The 19,835-nt window shown below is 34.6% G+C and overlaps 2 protein-coding genes, 1 long non-coding RNA gene and 1 pseudogene across 3 annotated transcripts in view; 3 read left to right on the forward strand and 1 right to left on the reverse strand.

The window, feature by feature from the left end:
* The window catches only part of LOC105140790 (UDP-glycosyltransferase 88A1-like), a 24,599-nt gene extending 4,862 nt beyond the window's left edge, over positions 1-19,737 (forward strand). The window contains exon 2 of the mRNA XM_011047766.1: positions 19,447-19,737. Within this exon, the coding sequence (XP_011046068.1) occupies positions 19,447-19,722 (276 nt within the window). The 3' untranslated portion in view covers positions 19,723-19,737. The remainder of the gene's footprint in view (positions 1-19,446) is intronic.
* Positions 1,773-3,481, forward strand: LOC105140788 (UDP-glycosyltransferase 88A1-like). The gene has a single exon (XM_011047764.1). The coding sequence runs from the start codon at positions 1,837-1,839 to the stop codon at positions 3,283-3,285; it is 1,449 nt and encodes a 482-aa protein (XP_011046066.1). The 5' UTR covers positions 1,773-1,836; the 3' UTR covers positions 3,286-3,481.
* LOC105140787 (anthocyanidin 5,3-O-glucosyltransferase-like) lies at positions 4,795-5,883 on the reverse strand (annotated as a pseudogene).
* Positions 13,778-14,468, forward strand: LOC105140786 (uncharacterized). Its single transcript, XR_845240.1, has 3 exons — positions 13,778-13,867; positions 14,004-14,091; positions 14,336-14,468. It is a non-coding gene; the product is annotated as an uncharacterized LOC105140786 (long non-coding RNA).
* Positions 19,738-19,835: the final 98 nt, after the last annotated feature.

Raw genomic sequence — 19,835 nt, forward strand, 5'->3', positions numbered from 1 at the left:
CCCTGCCAAAAAGAGGGCCAAACTAATATGGTAGGGAAAAAAAAAAGAGAATAGAAAGAAGAAAAAACAACCCCATCAGCAACAAATTGGTCACCCAATGCTAACACACGTCACCTAAAAAAAAAAGAAAACAAGATAGAGCTTCCAACAACATGGCAGAAAGGGCATGTTTAGCTGTCGATGGGGTTCTAACTTGTGCAAAAACCAATAATTTACTGTAATTTATACAATCATTTCATAATGATTCATAAAAAAAAACTATCTGCATTCGATTTTCCATATATGATTTGATATTGACTGACATGCATCTGATTCATTCTCATTGCATCCATAACCATATTCCTATAAAGATTGTTATTATCATCTACAACTACATACATGTTGCTAGAACTAAAAGTCGATCAAATCATCATTTTTACCATGATATCGTGAGGAACATGTGGTTCTCGATATACATACCAACACATGTGTTTCTTCATGAATCTTTTTTTTGTAAAAGATACTTCGTTACAATATCTAGAAAGAGAAACTTTTATTTTTACATATTTGCATGGCATATCTAATACCCTCTCTACTAATATTCCTCAGACTAGATAATGTATAATTAATAAAATTCTAAATCTTATTACAATAATTCACCTTCTATAACCTCTAGGGTAAATCTTTATACATTCATAAACGATTATCCATTACTTATATAAAAACTATATAAAATAATGATGACAACATGTATTTATTAACTAAGTTAACTAAATAATTTGTAAAAATATTGATTTAGTTTAAATTTATTAAATCTATTTTAATAGTACTCTTAATTAGCTATCAATTATCGATAAAAATTCAAATTTCTACATATTTACCAAACATTTTTACTCGATAGTAAAATTAACAAAATATAAAACGGACCCATTAAATAAGTTATTTACAAACAAATATATTTTTACAAAATCTAAAACAAATATTAACATGTTCAAATCATAAATCCATACAACAAATTTATATGAGAAAAAAACTATAAAATAAGTAAACATCCAAACAAAATAAATATACTATAAAAAAATATGAGGAAAAAACCCAACATTTTAAAATTAAGTTCAAATAAAAAAAGAATAGATTTACTTACTTAAAATGAAGAATTCTTAATAAAATTTAAATAAAAACATGAATGTTGATAAACTGAGTATTGCAGTGATCAGATTTGTTGTGAGAGGTTGAATTATGTTAAGATTTAGGGGGGTGTTTGTTAAAACAAAAATGCATAAGAAAAAAAAAAGAAATAAGGAAAGGGAAGAGGAGGGTGAATCGCTAGATCATAAATTAAATATAACTGACAATATTACAGACTAAATTATTCTGTCAATAATCATGTTGGTCATGTTATTGGTATAAATATCATATCATCAAATGATTTTTCTTTTTAAATTTTATTGTAATACTCTTCATCATTTTTTTTTATATATATTAATAAATTTTTTTGTCGGTGTTTACTAATAGATAAAAGGATAAAAATATTTGTTAGTATATATTAACAATTTTTTTCAATGTTTTTATTTACATTTGTAAATTTTATAGTGGTGTAATATTATCTTATTCTATGATTTAAACTATGAACACAATAATTTCCATGTCCATGAACGTTAATTTCAAGATTGAGATTAAGGCAAGCTTGGTAGGAGATGTGTTTAGCTTCAATAAATAATTATGAAAGAAAAACAAATAAAAAAATAGTAATTCATAAGTGCTAGCTTAATCTGGCCCCCCCACCCCTCCCCTCTGTCTATAAAATTCTACAGAGAAACACAGAGGAAACTCGGCAGGGAGCTGAGCTAGACAGCCATGGACGAGGCAGTAGTTCTCTACCCATCACCAACAATCGGGCACTTGATATCTTTGGTGGAGCTAGGCAAACACTTGCTCACCCACCAACCCTCCCTCTCCATTCACATACTCATGCCCACAGAACCATACAGTGCTGGCAAAATGGATACTTACGTATCCTCCATCTCTGGCACCTTTCCTTCCATCAAATTCCACCATCTTCCCACTGTCACCCTCTCTACCACCTCCGCAACCCACCACGAAACCTTCATTTTTGAGGTCCTCCGTTTGAGTAAACCTCTTGTGCATGAACAACTCCTCTCCATCTCCAAAAACTATACCATTTGTGGAATTATTATAGACTTCCTTGCCACTTCTGCTCTCTCTTTGGCTACAGAAGAACTCAACATCCCTGCTTATATTTACATCACTTCTTGTGCTTCATTTCTTGCTTCTTATCTTTATCTCCCTACCCTTCATCAAAAGACTACCAAAAGTTTTAGAGATATAAAAGAGTTCCTTGAAATTCCTGGTTTGCCACCAATCCGTGGCACTGACATGGTCAAGCCATTTCTTGATCGTGAAGATGATGCCTACATAAACTTTCTTGATTTTGCCGTTCAAACACCAGAAGCCAAAGGAATTATCATCAACACTTTTGAGCTTTTGGAGTCCAAAGTTATCAAGACAATATCAGATGGACTCTGTCTGCCTAATAATCGAACACCGCCACTTTTCTGTGTCGGTCCGTTGATTCTAGCTGAAGGGCAAAGAGCAGGAGGTGAAAGCAAGAGTAGTTCTGAAGATGCTGTGCCTGATGAGTGTATAAATTGGCTTGATTCCCAGCCAAGCCAAAGTGTCGTGTTTCTTTGTTTTGGTAGCCTGGGGCTGTTCACCAAGGAGCAATTAAGGGAGATAGCTATTGGGTTGGAAAAAAGTGGCCAAAGGTTCTTGTGGGTGGTTCGTAATCCACCTGCCAATGATCTTAGTGTAGCCATCAAAGCACAGAGAAATCCTGATTTGGATTCTTTGTTTCCTGTTGGTTTCTTGGAACGCACCAAAGAGAGGGGACTGGTGGTGAAGTTATGGGCACCTCAAGTGAAAATTTTGAATCACAGTTCAATAGGTGGATTTGTGACTCATTGTGGGTGGAATTCTACACTTGAAGCAGTGTGTGCTGGTGTGCCAATGGTGGCTTGGCCATTGTATGCAGAGCAAAGGCTGAATAGGGTAGTGTTAGTTGAGGAAATGAAGCTTGCTTTGTCAATGAATGAGTCTGAAGATGGATTTGTGAGTGCTGATGAGGTGGAGAAGAAGGTCAGAGGATTGATGGATTCCGAGGAAGGTGAACTGATTAGGGAGAGAGCTATTGCTATGAAGAATGCAGCCAAGGCTGCAATGGATGAAGGTGGTTCTTCTTATACAGCCTTTTCCATGCTCATTGAATCATGGAAGCATGCTCATTGAATCATGGAAGCATGGAAAATAAAATTTACTTAGAACTGATATAATATATCAGCTGTCATGACAATCTAGTTGCTGTATTGGTTTTGTGGTTTGCTTGTAATATCATCACTTGTTATGGTGCTGTTTTGCATAGCCTTATTTCTTCATGAATAAAACAAGAATGTTTACCACGGTAGGATTCTCCATGAGAGTTCAATGGGGGTATGCCAAAAAGTTAAAAGGCAATTTTCTTAATTATTCTCATGATCAGCCAAAACTGAAATTCAATCAACTATGCTTGTTTTGACTTGAGCTTAGAAGCATAGTCCTTCTCCAACTCGTAGATCGTCGTTGAGTTTTAATTTGAAATGTTTTTAATAATAATCTAATTAAATTTATATAATATGATAAATTAATTTATGATTCAATTGATAGAATTAAACTCATATAAATATTAAGTTAACAACAATTTTTTTTTGAAAATATTAAACTAAATAGTTTAAATTAAAAATATTGCCTTGAGTTCATTTAACGATGTAATATCTCGAGCTCTTTTCCGATAAGACCGAGGTGGTGGTGGTCTACCATGTTAGCTACGTTCATGAGGATGATGGGAAAGTTTAATGATATAAATGCTGGTGCGTCCATAATAGTCAATTCAGTTACATTATTTAAGGGTTTCTTCTGCTCATTGTGGGCTACCCCTCTTGGCTTGCTGGGGAACATATTCAAAGTTCGGAAGTGAAAATGGTTTGTGGAGTGATGATGCTGCTGGTGGTAATGGTGGAGTGCTCATGGGAGCAAGAGACTTGCCATCTTGACTTAGTGTTTGAATTTTTCAATATTTTTTATTTTTATTTTTACTATTTAACGTTTGAATTAAATGCTCTTGTTAGATTTTATTAACAATATATGTACTATTGCGACCATTAAAATGGATACATGACATGTTGATATGTCAAGCTATGCTTAATATTTTAAATTTTTGAGTATTTATAAGTTCATAATGTTGTCAACTTTAAGTGCTTCTAAATTTATATAGTTAACGAATATTCACCTTACATAAAAAAAAAAAGTAAAATAATAAATAATAAATAATGATTTTGACATCACAACAAGTTCTAGCACTGGACAATAGCATTTAATGCCTGAATTGTCAGAAAGCCAGCTGGCTTGGCTCATTTTTCATAATGCCATGGCTCCACCTTTCATAGCAATGGCACACCCTCTGACCATTCTACCTTCCACGGAATCCATCACCATTCTAGCTTTCTTCTCCACCGCCTCATTTTTAAAATATTTTTTGGTTTAAAAATATATTAAAATAATATTTTTTTATTTTGAATATAATATATAAAAATAATTTAAAAAACTAAAAAAATATTAGTTTAAAATAAAAACAAAATAATTTTAAATTTTTAAAAACAAAAACAAATAATTTATTCGTAATCATAACATTTACAGATCAAGCTTCATTTTCTCCGCAAACAATTCCCTATTCAGCCAGTGTCCTGCATACAATGGCCAAGCCACCATTGGCATTGCTTCAAGTGTAGAATTCCACCTATAATGTGTCACAAATCCACCGACCGAACTGTGATTCAAGATTTCCACTTGTGGTGCTCATAACTTCACTGCTAGTCCCCTCTCTTTAGTATGCTCGAAGAAACCATCAGGAAGCAAAGAATCCAAATCAGAGTCTCCCTGTTCAGTGATTTTTAGTAGGTGGATTGCGCACCGCCCACAAGAATCTTTGGCCTTTTTTTTCCAATCCAATAGCTATTCCCCTTAACTGCTCTATAGTAAACAGCACCAAACTACGAAAACAAATAAACACAACACTTTGGTTTGGTTGGGAGTCTAGCCAAGTTAAACACTCAGGCACATCATCATCAGGACTGGTCTTGCTGCTACCACCCCGTTTGGTATCAACTGTAGTCAATGGACCGATGCAAGAAATTGGTGGTGTGCGATTATTAGGCACACAGAGTCCGTCTGATATTCCCTTAACAACTTTGGACTCTAGCAATTCAAATGTATTGATCATAATCCTTGCTACTTGAGGGAATTGAGAGGCAACATCAAGAAAGTATACAGGCCTTGTTGTCTCGGTCAAGAAAAGGCTTTGGCACATCAGTGGCAAGGATTGGTGGCAAGCTAGGAGTATCAAGAAAGTCTTTCATATGTCTGAAACTTTCTGTATAAGATTGATGAAGGGTAGGGAAGTAGAGAAAAAAGGCAAGAAACAAGCAGCAGATGTAATGAAAAACTAAGAGGGATGTCAAGTTCAGCTACTACACAAAGACCAGAAGTGCAAATGAAGTCCATGATAAGGCCATGAGTATTGTACCTTAATTTTCGATATGTTGAGGAGTTGTTGATGAACGTAATGGTTGCTAAGGCGAAGGATCTCTAAAGTGAGTTCTTCATGGTGGGTTACAGTGGTGGAAACTGGAGTAACAGGGGGTAGATGATGAAATTTGATGGAAGGAAACGTGGCGGAAACAATGACGATGTATGTATCAGTTTTGCCTGCAATATAGGGTGCTATAGTAATGAGAAAGTGAATAGAAAGGGAAGACTAAACCTGCAAACCCCTTAAACAGTGGCGAATGAATGCATCAGCCTCCCTGTTGAGGTCCTTCTCGAGAGAAAGGACAACATAAACACCAATGAAGTGGAGGGTGGGAACCACCGTTGTAAAGTGGATATAATAGGAGGTAAAAATTTTGCATCTTAATTATTTATTTTCTAATTGGTTTAAATTTTTTAATTTAATTATTATTTTACTATTTAAAAATCCTAAAGCTAAATTGATTATATTAGTTAAAAAAGTATTGATTATGCATCATTTTCTATAAAGAATTTTAAAATTAAAATAGATAAGAATATCTAATTTATTTTGTAGAGATCAAGATTATTATTTGGAGTTAATAAAATATACTAGAAATGTTATTCTAGATTTCTCTATAGTTTAATTTATAACTTTAGGGCTTAAAACCTTTAATTTTATCTTTTCTATACTTTATATGAGTGTTATCAGAGCAAGTTAATATTTGGTTCAATGACAAATTATAAAGATAATCATGGAACAGTTGGTGGCAACCATCTCTATAATAATGATTGGGATTAACTAAACCACAATTCATTAGCGATTTTAGCTTTAGAAGAGTAAATACAAACTAGGTTTGATGATATTAATACTAAAATTGATTACCTTAAAACCAAATTTGAAATATTAAAATTGAACACAATACATGAATTGAGGAAGAAAAGAGACATGAGCCAGGAATGACGCCGGCGATGAACCTATTGTTGAACTAGTTTGTTCAAATCCTTGTAGTTAGTATGACTATAAATATTCATATGATGAAGAAATTTTTTCGGTTGACGAGAGGCACAAACAAGAATTGAAAGAAAGGAGAGGGATGTATTTTTGGAGACTTATCTCAATGCTAACCTTACCTTATACATATTTCTAAATTACATTTAGACAACCATTTATCTATGTAAAAGGTGTTGGTGAAGATAAACTTAATGGAGGCTATATACAGAACATTGTTAAATCAAGACAAGCAACCATAATCCAAAAAACAAAAATTGATCAATTTGATTAAATGTCATCATATGCAAAAACTTTACACATATAAAAAACATGCTATTTCATGAATAAGTTAGCTATAATATTATATTCAAAGTATTTATTCCACTGGAATATAAAAGTTTAATTTCTAACCGATAACTCTATGATAAATTTTTCTAAAATGAGAAAGATTGATGTATAATAAAGAATTTGTGAATTAGATTGATAAGGCCAAGTTTGAAAATAAGTTTGCATTTGATATAAAACTTTAAGTTATTATTTTTCTGTTTTAATTATTTTTCTTGTTAATTTTAGATTTTAATTATCTAATTTTTACTTAGATTAAAACTTTTAATTTAATTAGCATTTTAATATATAGAAATCTCACTACTAGATAGACTCTATAAGTTAGGAAAATTTTAATTAGAAATTATTTTCTATAACTATTTTTGGATTAATATAAATAAAAATATCTAATTTATTTTATGGAGAACAAGAATATTATTTAAAATTAAAAAAATATCAAGAAATTTTTTATAGATTTTTCTATAATTTAGTCTATAATCTTAGAGCTTGAGAACTTTAATTTTTATCTAATGCGCATTAAATTCTAATCTACTTATTTTGTTTTTGTTTTTTGACAAACTCAATCATTATGTAAGTGGTTATATCAATTTTACTTTAATTTTTTTGGTAAAAAATAACTTCATTGTCTTAAATGCTACAATAACTTTATATTTTTTTTTAAAAAAAATTGTAAATCAGTGTTGAGTTTGATTTCTTGCTAAGTTAATTAAACTTGATAAAAGAATTGTAATTTTACACGAAGTTATATCAATAAATAAAATTATTTACGGATCATAACAAGGTGAATTCTAAAGCCTTATTTTCTTGAGAAATATTATTGATACACCAAGGCTTGGGCTTTACTTGGTGTTTAATTTTCCCCTTTTATATCCAAACTCTTCCTATTAATAAATGAGCTAAACTTCTGCATTGAGCTTATACTTATTAATATTCTATTAAGTGATTAGAAAAAAATCTTATATATTGGAGTTAGAATTGATTAAATTTATGGAATTAGAGTGAGATCATCATTTTTATTAACAATATGTGCGACTACTTGATCCAAAATAATTCAGACAATTAAAATAAGGATGATAGAATCCATCCCTTTTTAAAAGTATTGAATCGAAAATATTTATCCACGAGTCCATATCTAAAGAGAAGCCCTTGTTTTAGCAAACGTCAAGCTCTGGGCCAATTTCAAGCCAGAGTTTAATGGCCAATCCTACCTTATCCTAGAACAAAATCACTCAATTTCTAGCTAGCTGTTGCGTTTACAGAAGAAAAAGGGGCAAAAATTGCAGCTTCTTGCCTCCAAAATGCAAGAAGGAAAAAACCCTTTTGTGAGAAATCCAGATAACATCATCATCAAAGCATTTTTTTTTAAAAAAATGGTGAAATCCTAGAAAACAGAAGCCATCAATTCTAACAAAGAAAACCCAGATGTGTTAGAGAGAAAAAGACTGAAAAAGCTTGCAATAACCAACAACATGGTATCAGACATGTTAGGATGCTAACTTGCAAACCCGACAAGACAAAAGGTAAGGAATAGGATAAAATGAGGAATGAGACACACAAGAATTTACATGATTCACCCAATTTGGGCTACGTCCACAAGCAAGTATAGAAGAATTTTACTAAGTAATATGAGAATTACAATCTCTCTCAAGTAATAGGAGAACAACTAAAATCTCTCTATTACTAGAAGAAAACACCTCACTTACTCTCTCACAAATACCTCACAATTTTATGGGATTACTCTCTCTTCTCTCTACTCTTCACTTGTCTTCTTTGGTGTGAATAATAAGCTTGGAGGCATTGCCTATTTATAGGAAGAGTGAGGGGACAAAGGCCATAAATTATGGTATAAATTATACTAACAATTCATCTCCACTAATTTTTGTCTTCCACTAATACTCCATTAATTTTTATCTTCCATTAATTTTATCTTCCACTAAATTAATGGATATACTTAAGTTAATTAAGTATTATCCTTACATTCTCCCACTTGAAGACTTTGATGATTTAATCAAGTCTTCACACATGATTATCTGTGATTCTTCTATCCTTTCTATACTTGCCATCTTCATGCTGCTTACGTTTTTGCTAGACCATAAGAGGATCTGCACCATATATACTTATCAGTATTGACCGGTTTCATCAAAGCATCTGCTGAGTTTTCTTTTATATGAACCTTCTGAAAATCCACACTTCCATCTTCTACCACTTCGCAAACAAAGTGATACTGAACATCTATATGTTTTGTTCTTGAATGAAACGCTGGATTCCTTACAATATGCAAGATACTTTGACTATTACAATACAAAAGAAGATTCTTTTATTTGTACCCGAGCTCTTCTATAAGTTTCTTCATCCATATTGCTTCTTTACAAGCTTATATAGCTGCCATATACTCAACTTCTGTTGTGGATATCGCACAACAGTCTGTAGTTTAGAGACTCAGCTCACAGCTCCTCCTGCAATTATGAACACATAACCTGTAGTGAATTTTCTTTTTTCAAGGTCACCAGCAAAATCTGAGTCAACAAAACCTCTGACAGTAAATTCTGATCCTCCATAACATAATGCGGCATCTAAGGAACCCTTAATGTATCTCAAGATCCTCTTAATAGTATTCAAATGCTCTTTACTAGGATTTGCCATGTATCGACTCGCAGCTCCCACTGCTTGTGCAATGTCTGGTCTTGTATATATCATGACAAACATTAAACTTCTTACTACTGATGCATACGGTACTCGAGACATCTCCATTCTCTCTACTTCATTGCTAGGAGACATATTAGAGGATAATTTGAAGTTAATAGGAAGTGGGGTGGAAATTGGCTTACAATCTTGCATGTTGAAGCGTCGCAAGATCTTCTTCAAATAATTCTCCTGAAAAAGCCAAATCTTCCTCTTACTTCTGTCTCAGTAAATTTGTATCCCTAGAATCTTATTTGCTGGTCTCAAGTCCTTCATATCAAACTCCCTAGCCAATTGTGCCTTCAATTCTTGTACTCGACCTTTGTTGGGACCTATCACCAACATGTCATCCACGTACAACAACAGAATGATGAAAACATCATCTTTCTTAAACCTCTTATAATACGTACAATGGTTTGAACTGAGTCTATTGTACCCAAGGCTAATTATGAAGGAATCAAATCTCTTGTACTAATACCTCGGCGCCTGTTTGAGACCGTATAAAGATTTGTTCAACTTGCAAACCAAGTTCTCCTTGCTTGTTTTAGCAAAACCCTCTGGTTGGAGCATATAAATTTCTTCTTCAAGTTCTCCATGAAGAAATGCAGTTTTCACATCTAACTGCTCTAAGTGAAGATCAAATATAGCACACATTGCCAAGATTACTCTGATTGTAGTAAGTCGTACCACCAGAGAAAATATCTCATTGAAGTCTATTCCTTCTTTTTTAGCATATTTCTTCACCACCAATCTTGCACGATACCGCTCCACTTGATCGTTTTCATCATGTTTTATCTTGTAAACCCATTTATTTTCAATGGCCTTTCTTCCTTGTGGTAGTGGAATAAGATCCCAACTATTATTCTTGTGCAGAGCTTCAATCTCCTCTTGCATTACTGTCATCCATATAGATACATCTGTGCTTTTGATAGCCTCGTGGAAAGTTGATGGCTCTCTATCCTCTGTTAGAAGACAGTATGCAATGTTACTCTCAGTAACATATTCTGAGTGCCAGACTGGTGGTTTTTTTTTTCACGAGTCGACCGCTGAACTTCAGGAGTTTTAGACTCTATTTGTTCTTGCTCTTCATGATCTGATGCAGCTTCAGAAGAAGTATTATTCTGAGTATTTTCCATATGGACTACTGTAGTCTCCTTTAAAATGCTATTATCTTCCTCCATTTGCATTTTACCTTCTTTAAATATGACATCTCTGCTGATGACTACCTTGTAGGCAGTGGGATCCCACAAGCGATACCCCTTCACTCCATTAGCATATCCCAAGAATACATATTTTCTAGATTTTGAATCCAGTTTGCTAACTTCTTGTGTATTGTACATCACGTACATAGGACTTCCAAATATATGCAATCGAGAATAATCAGCTGGTTTTCCAGTCCACATCTCCATTGGTGTCTTTAGCTTAATTGCAGTTGATGGAGATCGATTTATCACATAACAAGCGGTATTAACTGCTTCTGCCCAGAATGACTTTCCTAGACCTGCAGCCTTCAACATTGCTTTTGTTCTTTCTAACAGAGTCCTGTTCATCCGCTCTGCTACTCCATTTTGTTGTGAAGTGTATGCCGTTATGAACTGCCTTTTAATACCTTCATGTTGATAAAAGTGATCAAATTCATCACTAGTATATTCTCCTTCATTGTCAGTCCTTAAACACTTGATCTTCTTTTCAGATTCAAGTTCCACCCATGCTTTGAAAGTTTTAAAGACTGCAAGCATATCTGCCTTCCTTCTAATTGGATATACCCAACATCTCCTGAAGAAGTCATCTATGAATGATACAAAGTATCTTGCTCCTCTCAAGGATACAACCGGTGCTTGCCAAACATCAGAGTGAATAAGGTCTAAGATGCATTTGCTCTTCGTTGTTGATGTGCCAAACTTTAACCTGTGTTGTTTACTTGTAACAAAATGCTCACAAAAAGGTAAAGTAACCTTTGTAAGCCCGGGGAGTAACTTCTGATTAGAGATAACCTTTAAACCTTTCTCTAACATGTGACCTAGTTTTTTATGCCACATCATTGTCTTCTCTTCTGCAGGATTGGCTGATGCGATTAACGCTTCTGCCTCAAGATGTGTTTCTACTATTAAAACAAATATATTTGCAACTGTCTTTCTTACCTTTAAAACCACTAGCGCTCCTTTGATGATTTTAATGATTTCATTATCTGTTCGAATCTTACAGCCAAGACTATCAAATTGTTTTATGGACAAAAGATTCTTCTTTAAATCTTTCACATGTCGCACTTTTGAAATAGTACGAATTAAGCCATCATACATCTTCAATTTGATGGTGGTAATGCCAACAATCTCTAAAGCATAATTATCACCCATGAACAGTTTACCTCCAGAGATGGGTTTATATGTATGGAACCAGTCTCCATTAGCCAGACCTTAGTGAGCTTTTCTCTATCTATAGAGATTGTTGCTACTTCACTATATAAAACCTCTCCATCTTCGGAGATGCTTGCAACACATCCTTGAGGTTTTGATGACTCTACAGTATTCTCTATACCCTTTTTAAACCAACAATCCTTTTTGAAGTGCCCTTTTCTACCACATTTGTAGCATTTCACAGTCTTCTTACTTCTTGATTTGGACCTCCACTGCCTTTGACTCCCACTAGAGCCACGCTCTATTGATCTTCCTCTTGACACCAACAACGCCTCTACTTCTGTCTCCTTTGTTTTTGCGCCTATTTTCTTTTTCTAAGATAACGACTGTAACATCATTGAAGACTAAATAGTCTGAGAGGATATTATTTGTCAAGTTGATAATAAGCTGATCATATGAATCAGGAAGACTTTGAAGTAGAAGCTTTGCACGTTCATTTTCCTCTATTTGTCGACTCAACATAGTGAGTTGTGAAAATAGAGTTCTTATTGTGTTGATGTGGTCAGTCACCGACGTGGTTTCTGCCATTCGAAGGGTATAAAGTCACTGCTTTAAGAAAATCTTGTTGTGCAAAGACTTAGACTCATATAGCTTTGTTAAAATCTCCCATATCTCCTTAGCTGTTTTCTTCTCCGCCACACTTGATAATACTTCATTGGCTAATGCTAAATGTATGTTAGCAATAGCATTGCCATCCATCTCATTCTATTTTGTATTATCAGTGATCTCCTCGGGTCGATCTCTAATTGCTGCCAAGCAATTGTCTTTCCTTAAGATTGCCTTGATTCTCATTTTCCATAATGAGAAATTACTCTCTTTAAACCTCTCAATCCCGTACTTTGCTGCCATTATATTCACTGAGATCTATTCAACTATCACTGTTTCACTGATATGCAATGTATATATAAATAGTATCGTGTGAATAATACTTCACTAAGTAAGTTCCCAGGAAAGATTGGAGGGGTCACAAATGGTCCCGCTTAAAACCGAATCTTCTTAGACAGAACTTCTTGATTGTATTTAATCACTGCACTTCTTTTCTATATACACCAACAGGTGGTGTCATGATCCTTACAAGTGGTATCAAAGCCATGCCCCCGAGTTAGCCATGATGGATGAATCCTCAGAATGTCGAACAAAAAGGTGGTGGACCCCAATTAGATCACGATGTAATCCATGGATTAGCTCTATTAGATAGGCGGTGTGCTCCAGATGCTTCATGGACGTGCCCTGATTCCAACACGGTGAAGAGGTGTTGACCTAAAAAGAGCAAAAAAACTCTCAAGTCAGGTAGTGCTCTCTGGATGCTTCATGGACATGTCCTAATCCCAACACGATGAAGTAAAGAATGAAGAATCCTGGTTGGTAGAGAGTAGATGGATAAATGATCATTTGAGGAGAGGTTCGGTGGTCCTTTGTTCAAGGGAAGGATTGTTGGGTATGCGACCAAAGTCCCACATTGGTTAGAAATGGGGAGGATCAAGGGTATATAAGGATGGACAAATATCTCCGTTGGAATGAGGCCTTTTAGGTATAACCCAAAAGCAAATTCATAAGGGCTTAGGCCCAAAGTGGACAATATCATACCAATATGGAGATAGTTGGTGTTCATAATCCTTACAAGACATACACACAAGTCAGGGCTCCATATTTATTGAACCCATCAAAATGTTTTGTTAAATAACATGGTAAGGATATTATTAGGAAATCTCAAAGAAAAAACAGGTACTTGCCTTCATTTCCTAGTCTTCTCGCTCCTATCAATGGTTGTGGCAAGATTGGCGAGCTCAAAGACATGTCCTCTAAAAGCCCTGTTCTTTACCTCGATTTTCCTCAGGTTTTGACTTAGCATTTCTAGGTTTTGTTTCTTTTTTGCTTTTGATTTGTGTGTCGTTGTGTTTTTGGGTATTGATGGTCATTGTGAAATGAGGTTTGTGAATGAATGACATTTCATTTGTGTTTTTATATTACAGGGTCGGATGAAGTTGCTTCGGATCATTGTGTATCCAAGAAACAGATTTTTGACATTGCAATTCTCTAGGAGTGGAAAGAATGTTGTGTGTGAGGATTATTTTGATCACATGGTTTCTTTCTTTTCTAGTTTTTACTTGGCTAATTAAATGTTTGTGTGCTTGTATTACTCATTTTCTTGCTAGTGTGATTTGTAATTTGTTAATGATGTAGGACCGTCGTCGAGTTAGCAAATTATTGGAACAATTTTGGTTTTTGTCTCTCTTGCTATGTATTTTAAGGGGATGAGTTGTGAAACAAGCAATGATATTTATTCATTTGGTGATAAAATCAGATTGTATTTTCTGAGGCATGGTGGGTTGGAACAAAGGAAGAGAACCCGGAGGAATTGAAACTTGATTTTCCTAAGGAACTGTTTGATGTTCTGTTTGTTCATGTATCTGTGATTTTTTTTGGATATATATATATATATATGGGTCGGAACAGAGCACATCTTTGGTAATTTTTTCTTGTAATTGATTTTTGTTTCGGGGACAAGGAATTGAATGTGATTTTAAAGGTGGGGCAGGAGCATGTAGTTGATAAAAGTGGAGCATGTAGTTGATAAAAGTGGAGCATGTAGTTGATAAAAGTGGTTGGACAAAATATGTGAAGGAAGAGTCTCCTGAAACAAAGCTTGATGATGATGACAACAAATATTTGAAAGGTTTGAAGGAAGGTATACCAATTCGGCAGTCTGCAAGAACAGCTGGAGAAGCATTAACTATATGTATGATTTAACATATATTTTTATGTACAGTAACATAGGGTCAGCCCTAAAAATAAATTTGATTTAGTGAGATTTGCATAGTTAATTAAAGCAACTATAACTCTTGATTCGAGTTGAATCAGACTTAAATTTGTAGTTTACAAGAAATTTCTAGACCAAAGTTCCATGAAAAATCATTTTTTGTAGTTTATCCACTATTCAAATTTATTGAAATTAAACTTGGAAGATCTAATATAGAAAACTTCATTTCCTGGATTTTTTTTGTGTTCTTTTGAATTTTATGTTATTTTCTTTTATATTTGAAGGTTATGATATTATTTTGTAAATTTAGAAATCAAGCTTGCAGTTCTTTTCGCTCAACAAATTTGTCTTCTCCGTAATTGTTGAGCTGTCTTTATGCTTCTGCCCGCATAAAAAACACTAGATGAAAAATAAAAAGCAGCCACCCCCAACACCATTATCACACACTCCAGGAGATAGGGAGGAAGCTAGTAAAGAAAATTTACAGATCATTTAAAGAAGACACTCATCAAACTTTTTCACCAAAGCAGATTCATTCATGTCTCTAATAGCAAGCTCAAGTGTTGAGTAGTTTAGTAACAAGTGGCTGAAACAATTGCACAATGTCAGTCAATTAAAAAGATGTTTGGAAAATTAAAACCAATAACACCATTTTATGATTTCAATGGTTTCAAGGGTGTTTGGCTTGGATATATTAGTGGGTTATTTTTCATATCCATATAAAAAATATGTATTTTTTTACTTTTATTAGATGTAATTAATTTATCCTTTAAAAAACGCTAATCCCATCTTCAAACTGAACAGGCATTTCATTTTAATATGTGGATTTCAAGATTTCCTCCTTGAATGAGCCAATTGACTGTTGACTTAACTGTCTAGAAGTTTAGCTAAAAGCTCAATTTTTAATTTATTTTCATTTAAAAACATCTAAAAAATACTTAAAACATTAAAAAACTAATTTATCAACCCAAAAAATATTTTAATTAGTTTGAAAATATAAAATAAAAGAAACCTTTCTCAACCTAATCTCTTATTTTTAGATGATGTTGAAGCACAAACACATCTCAATAACACTACTCCTGCGTTGCCGATCACAAACCCGGGATTCAGGTTGTGACAAAGAAAGTTGGGAGAGCGTAAATAAGGTGGTGGTGAAATTCTCAACATATTCTTTATAGACGCGTTGCTTAAGAAGTATGAAAGCATCATACTGACATCATCATTTTGACATGCATACTTTACAGGCTGACGTCATAATTATATCATCTCGTGTCATTAACATCCGAGTTAGTCACACGGGTCAAGTTTACTGGTATTTAAGTTAGGTCAGCCTATCTGGGTGAAGAAGAAGAGTAAGGCGTGTTTGTGCGCGTGAACTACCACCTCGTCGGCGTGCGGGGGAGATTGCGGGCATGTCTGACGTCCGTTTTCAACACCATTTTCACCAGTGGTTTCATCTTTTCCTCCTCTATACAATGGCATGGTTAAAACACAATTCTAACAACTTTTATTTTTGAGCAAAAATCAAACACCACTTTAAACCATATGTTCTTATATCAATTGTTGAGGAGTTTGGTCCCCCTATGGAATGGTGGTGTTCATGATCATTACCCAAAGGAGGCTAAACACATTGACACACAATATTGGATGTGGTTTGACAAATTACCTGCATCTCTAGGAGTAGTCTAAATTATTTTAGATAGAGAAAGAATATAACACACGGAGAAGGATCACATTAACTTTGCTCCCACCCTCTCATTTTATGCTGCATTCTTGGTATCTATTTATATGCTTCAATGACAGCTCCTTCTACACTTGTCAACAATGGTGGTTGCTCTTTGTCAATGGTTGATGCAACTTTTTTTGACATTAACAGTTGCCACCAATAACTAACCATTGTAGCCTCTTTCTTTAACAATGTCAAGAGGCTGTAAATTTTGCACCAGCAGCCCTCTTTGACTCTCACGAGTTGGCCTTTTTTCTTTGACAATGACTACAACATAATTGATAATATTCCAACAATCACCTCTTTAGCCATTTATATGGGCAATTTATCCTCTTACTTCTTCAGCTCATGCTTGCATCTTGCAGCTCTTCCAAGCTTACCATTCTGAGAGCATCTTTGGTTAAGTTTACAAGTACTCGCCAAACCTTTCGTTCATCAAAGTAACCAAAGCACATCTTTTCTCACACAAAAGGATCACTACAACTAGATAGTCTGCCACATCACATCTGAATAGTGTTAACGCGTGTTTTTGGAACAACATTCCCCTTCAAGCTTATCAACCATGCTCAATCTGGAATCATTTATCAAGCCTCACATCAAGGCTTATAACACCCTTTCAAACAGAAATTTTTATTTTCAAGTGCGACAGTCATAGAGTATTTCAATGTGATAATGAGCTCACTATTTTTCCAAGAGTCTACTCATCCCGGAGTTGCGTCTGCCCTCTATTCCACCATAGGAACCACGCCTTAGTTCTTCGTGAGTCTTTCGCTCTTAGTCTCAAGAGTCCTCCAAGTAGCTCTCCACCTTTAACTATAGGGGTAGCCCATTAAAGATTGATCCAAATCTTTCTTCATACTTTAAGTATTACAATGTTATTATCGAGCTCACCTCCTTGACAAGAGTCAACTTGTTCCCGAAACCTATGCAGGTCCTCTACTTATTCCTAGTAGTCGCGTTTTAATACTCCACAAGTCATCCATTTATTGTTCAAGGCAAATGTTATCTAGCTCATTGATCTTTAGCTTAAGGGTAATATCCATAAAAGTCAATCCTACATTTGTTTTCATACTCATCATAGCCACTTCATTGGCTATCCATACTATTCACTCATATCTAGCTATCACATTGACTCTGGAGTTCTAAACTAGGCTCCTTTCACGACCCTCACATCTTCTTCTGAAGTGTCTTTACTCGTTGTCATGCGACGGTCTGAAATGGGATGAATCGGTCAGAAAACCAATTCTGTACGTCGGGTAGTTCGCTGGTGTTGAACTGAAAATATTCTAGGGAATATTCTATTGGCTTAGTTGCGGTTTAGCTTCTCTTCGGTTGGTGGCTCAGTTTCTTCTCGGCTGGCTGCTCTATTGGAGGCTCAGCTCTTAGCTGATAACATGGCCGGTGGGCCTCTATGATGACGTGTTAGATGACTAGGCGCTGACATGGCATGTCTACTGTACATGATGACATCACAACTACATCATGTTGACATCATCATTTGACACATGCTGACATCACTACATCATTTTGGCATGCATACTGTACAGGCTAACGTCACAATTATGTCATGCTGATATGATCAACATCCAGGTTAGTCACATGGGTTACGTCTATTGGTATTCGGGTCAGGTCAGCCTATCTGGAGGAAGAAGATGCTTGGGGCGTGTCTGCATGCATGGATTGCCACCTCGTCGGTGAGTGGGAAAGCATGCAGGCATGTCTGACGTCTTTTTTCAATGGTGTTTTCACCAATAGCTTCGTCTCTTCCTCCTCTACACAATGGCATAGTTAAAACATAATTTTGACAACTTTTATTTTTGAGCAAAAATCAAAACCACTTTAAACCATATGCTCTGATATCAATTGTTGGGGAGTTTGCTCCCCTTGCAGAATTGTGGTGTTCATAATCATTGCCCAAAGAAAGCTAAGCACATTGATACAATATTTAACATGATTCGATAAATTGTCTATATCCACTAGATTAGTCTAAATTATTAGAGATAGAGAAAGAATACAACATACGAAAGAGGATCACATTCACTCAACTCCCATCTCTCATTGCTACATAAGACAGCAACTGCATAGGACAGCAGAGCTGCTGGTGGCAACTCTTCTTTCTTTGACAACGTGAGCCATCTTCTTTGACAATAACAGGAACATAATTGACAATATTCCAACAATTATGACTAGGAAAAAGCCTTCATGGTAGATAGTTATCAAAATGGGGTCCAGGGATTTATTTGGTTAAGTAGTCGAGTTTCAAGTTTTATGGGTCAATCTCGACTAACTTGGATCAACCTGAAAAAAATAAAAAATATATATTTAAAATTTTAATATTTTATATGAAAAAAATTAAGAAAAAATCTATGTGACTATAGAATATATATGTTGTAAATAATAAAATTTACAAGAATATTAAAAAAAACAAATGAACTTAATTTTTAGTTTGAGAGTGATTAAATGAAGTTGGATTTAAATTTATAGTATAAAAACAATAAGAAAAAGAAAGATGAAAATAAAATGCGTAAAAAACCAAACAGGAACTTTTCTTATTTTTTTGTAAAAAATTAATTTTCATCCAAAAGTCTCAATTTACTCATTTTTGTACCTTTGGTTTTTGAATTCTTTGTTTAGGTCTGTTATATAATATAACTATATAGAAAATATTATAGAAATACTCTTATATTGTATTTTATACTATTATTATATGCTTTATACATATATATAAAAAAGATTGACTAACTAATATATTAAGAATTTTAATTATTTCCAACTTGATATTATAGCTTTCTAACATCAAAACTCTTCTCTCCCTCTTTCTTTTACAGTCGGCCTTCTCTTTTTCTTGTCTAGATGGACTTTACTACTACTGCCGCTGACTTTTCGCTCGCCACTGGTGGTTCGGAATCCACCTTCTCATAATCTAAAGGTAGCCATCAAAGAACAGGGAGACCCTGACTTGGATTCTTTGCTGCCTGAAGGTTTCTTGGAACGAACTAAGGAGATGGGATATGTGGTCAAGTCATGGGCACCACAAATGGCAATTGTGAATCACAGTTCAGTAGGTGGATTTGTGACTCACTGTGGGTGGAATTCCACACTTGAAGCAGTCTATGCTGGTTTACCAATGGTGGCTTGGCCATTGTATGCAGAGCAAAGGCTGAATAGGGTAGTGTTAGTGGAGGAAATGAAGCTTGCTTTGTAATTGAATGAGTCTGAAGATGGATTTGTGAGTGCTGATTAGGTGGAGAAGAAGGTTAGAGGATTAATGGAGTCCAAGATAGGTAAAATGATTAGGGAAAAAGCTCTTGCTATGAA

The sequence above is a fragment of the Populus euphratica genome, unplaced genomic scaffold (genome assembly GCF_000495115.2).
Source record: "Populus euphratica unplaced genomic scaffold, PopEup_1.0 scaffold109.1, whole genome shotgun sequence".
NCBI lineage: Eukaryota > Viridiplantae > Streptophyta > Magnoliopsida > Malpighiales > Salicaceae > Populus > Populus euphratica.

What these genes read in the sequence shown, in the direction of transcription:
- LOC105140788 (XM_011047764.1), top strand. Translation starts at nt 1,837, where the DNA reads ATGGACGAGGCAGTAGTTCTCTACCCATCACCAACAATCGGGCACTTG.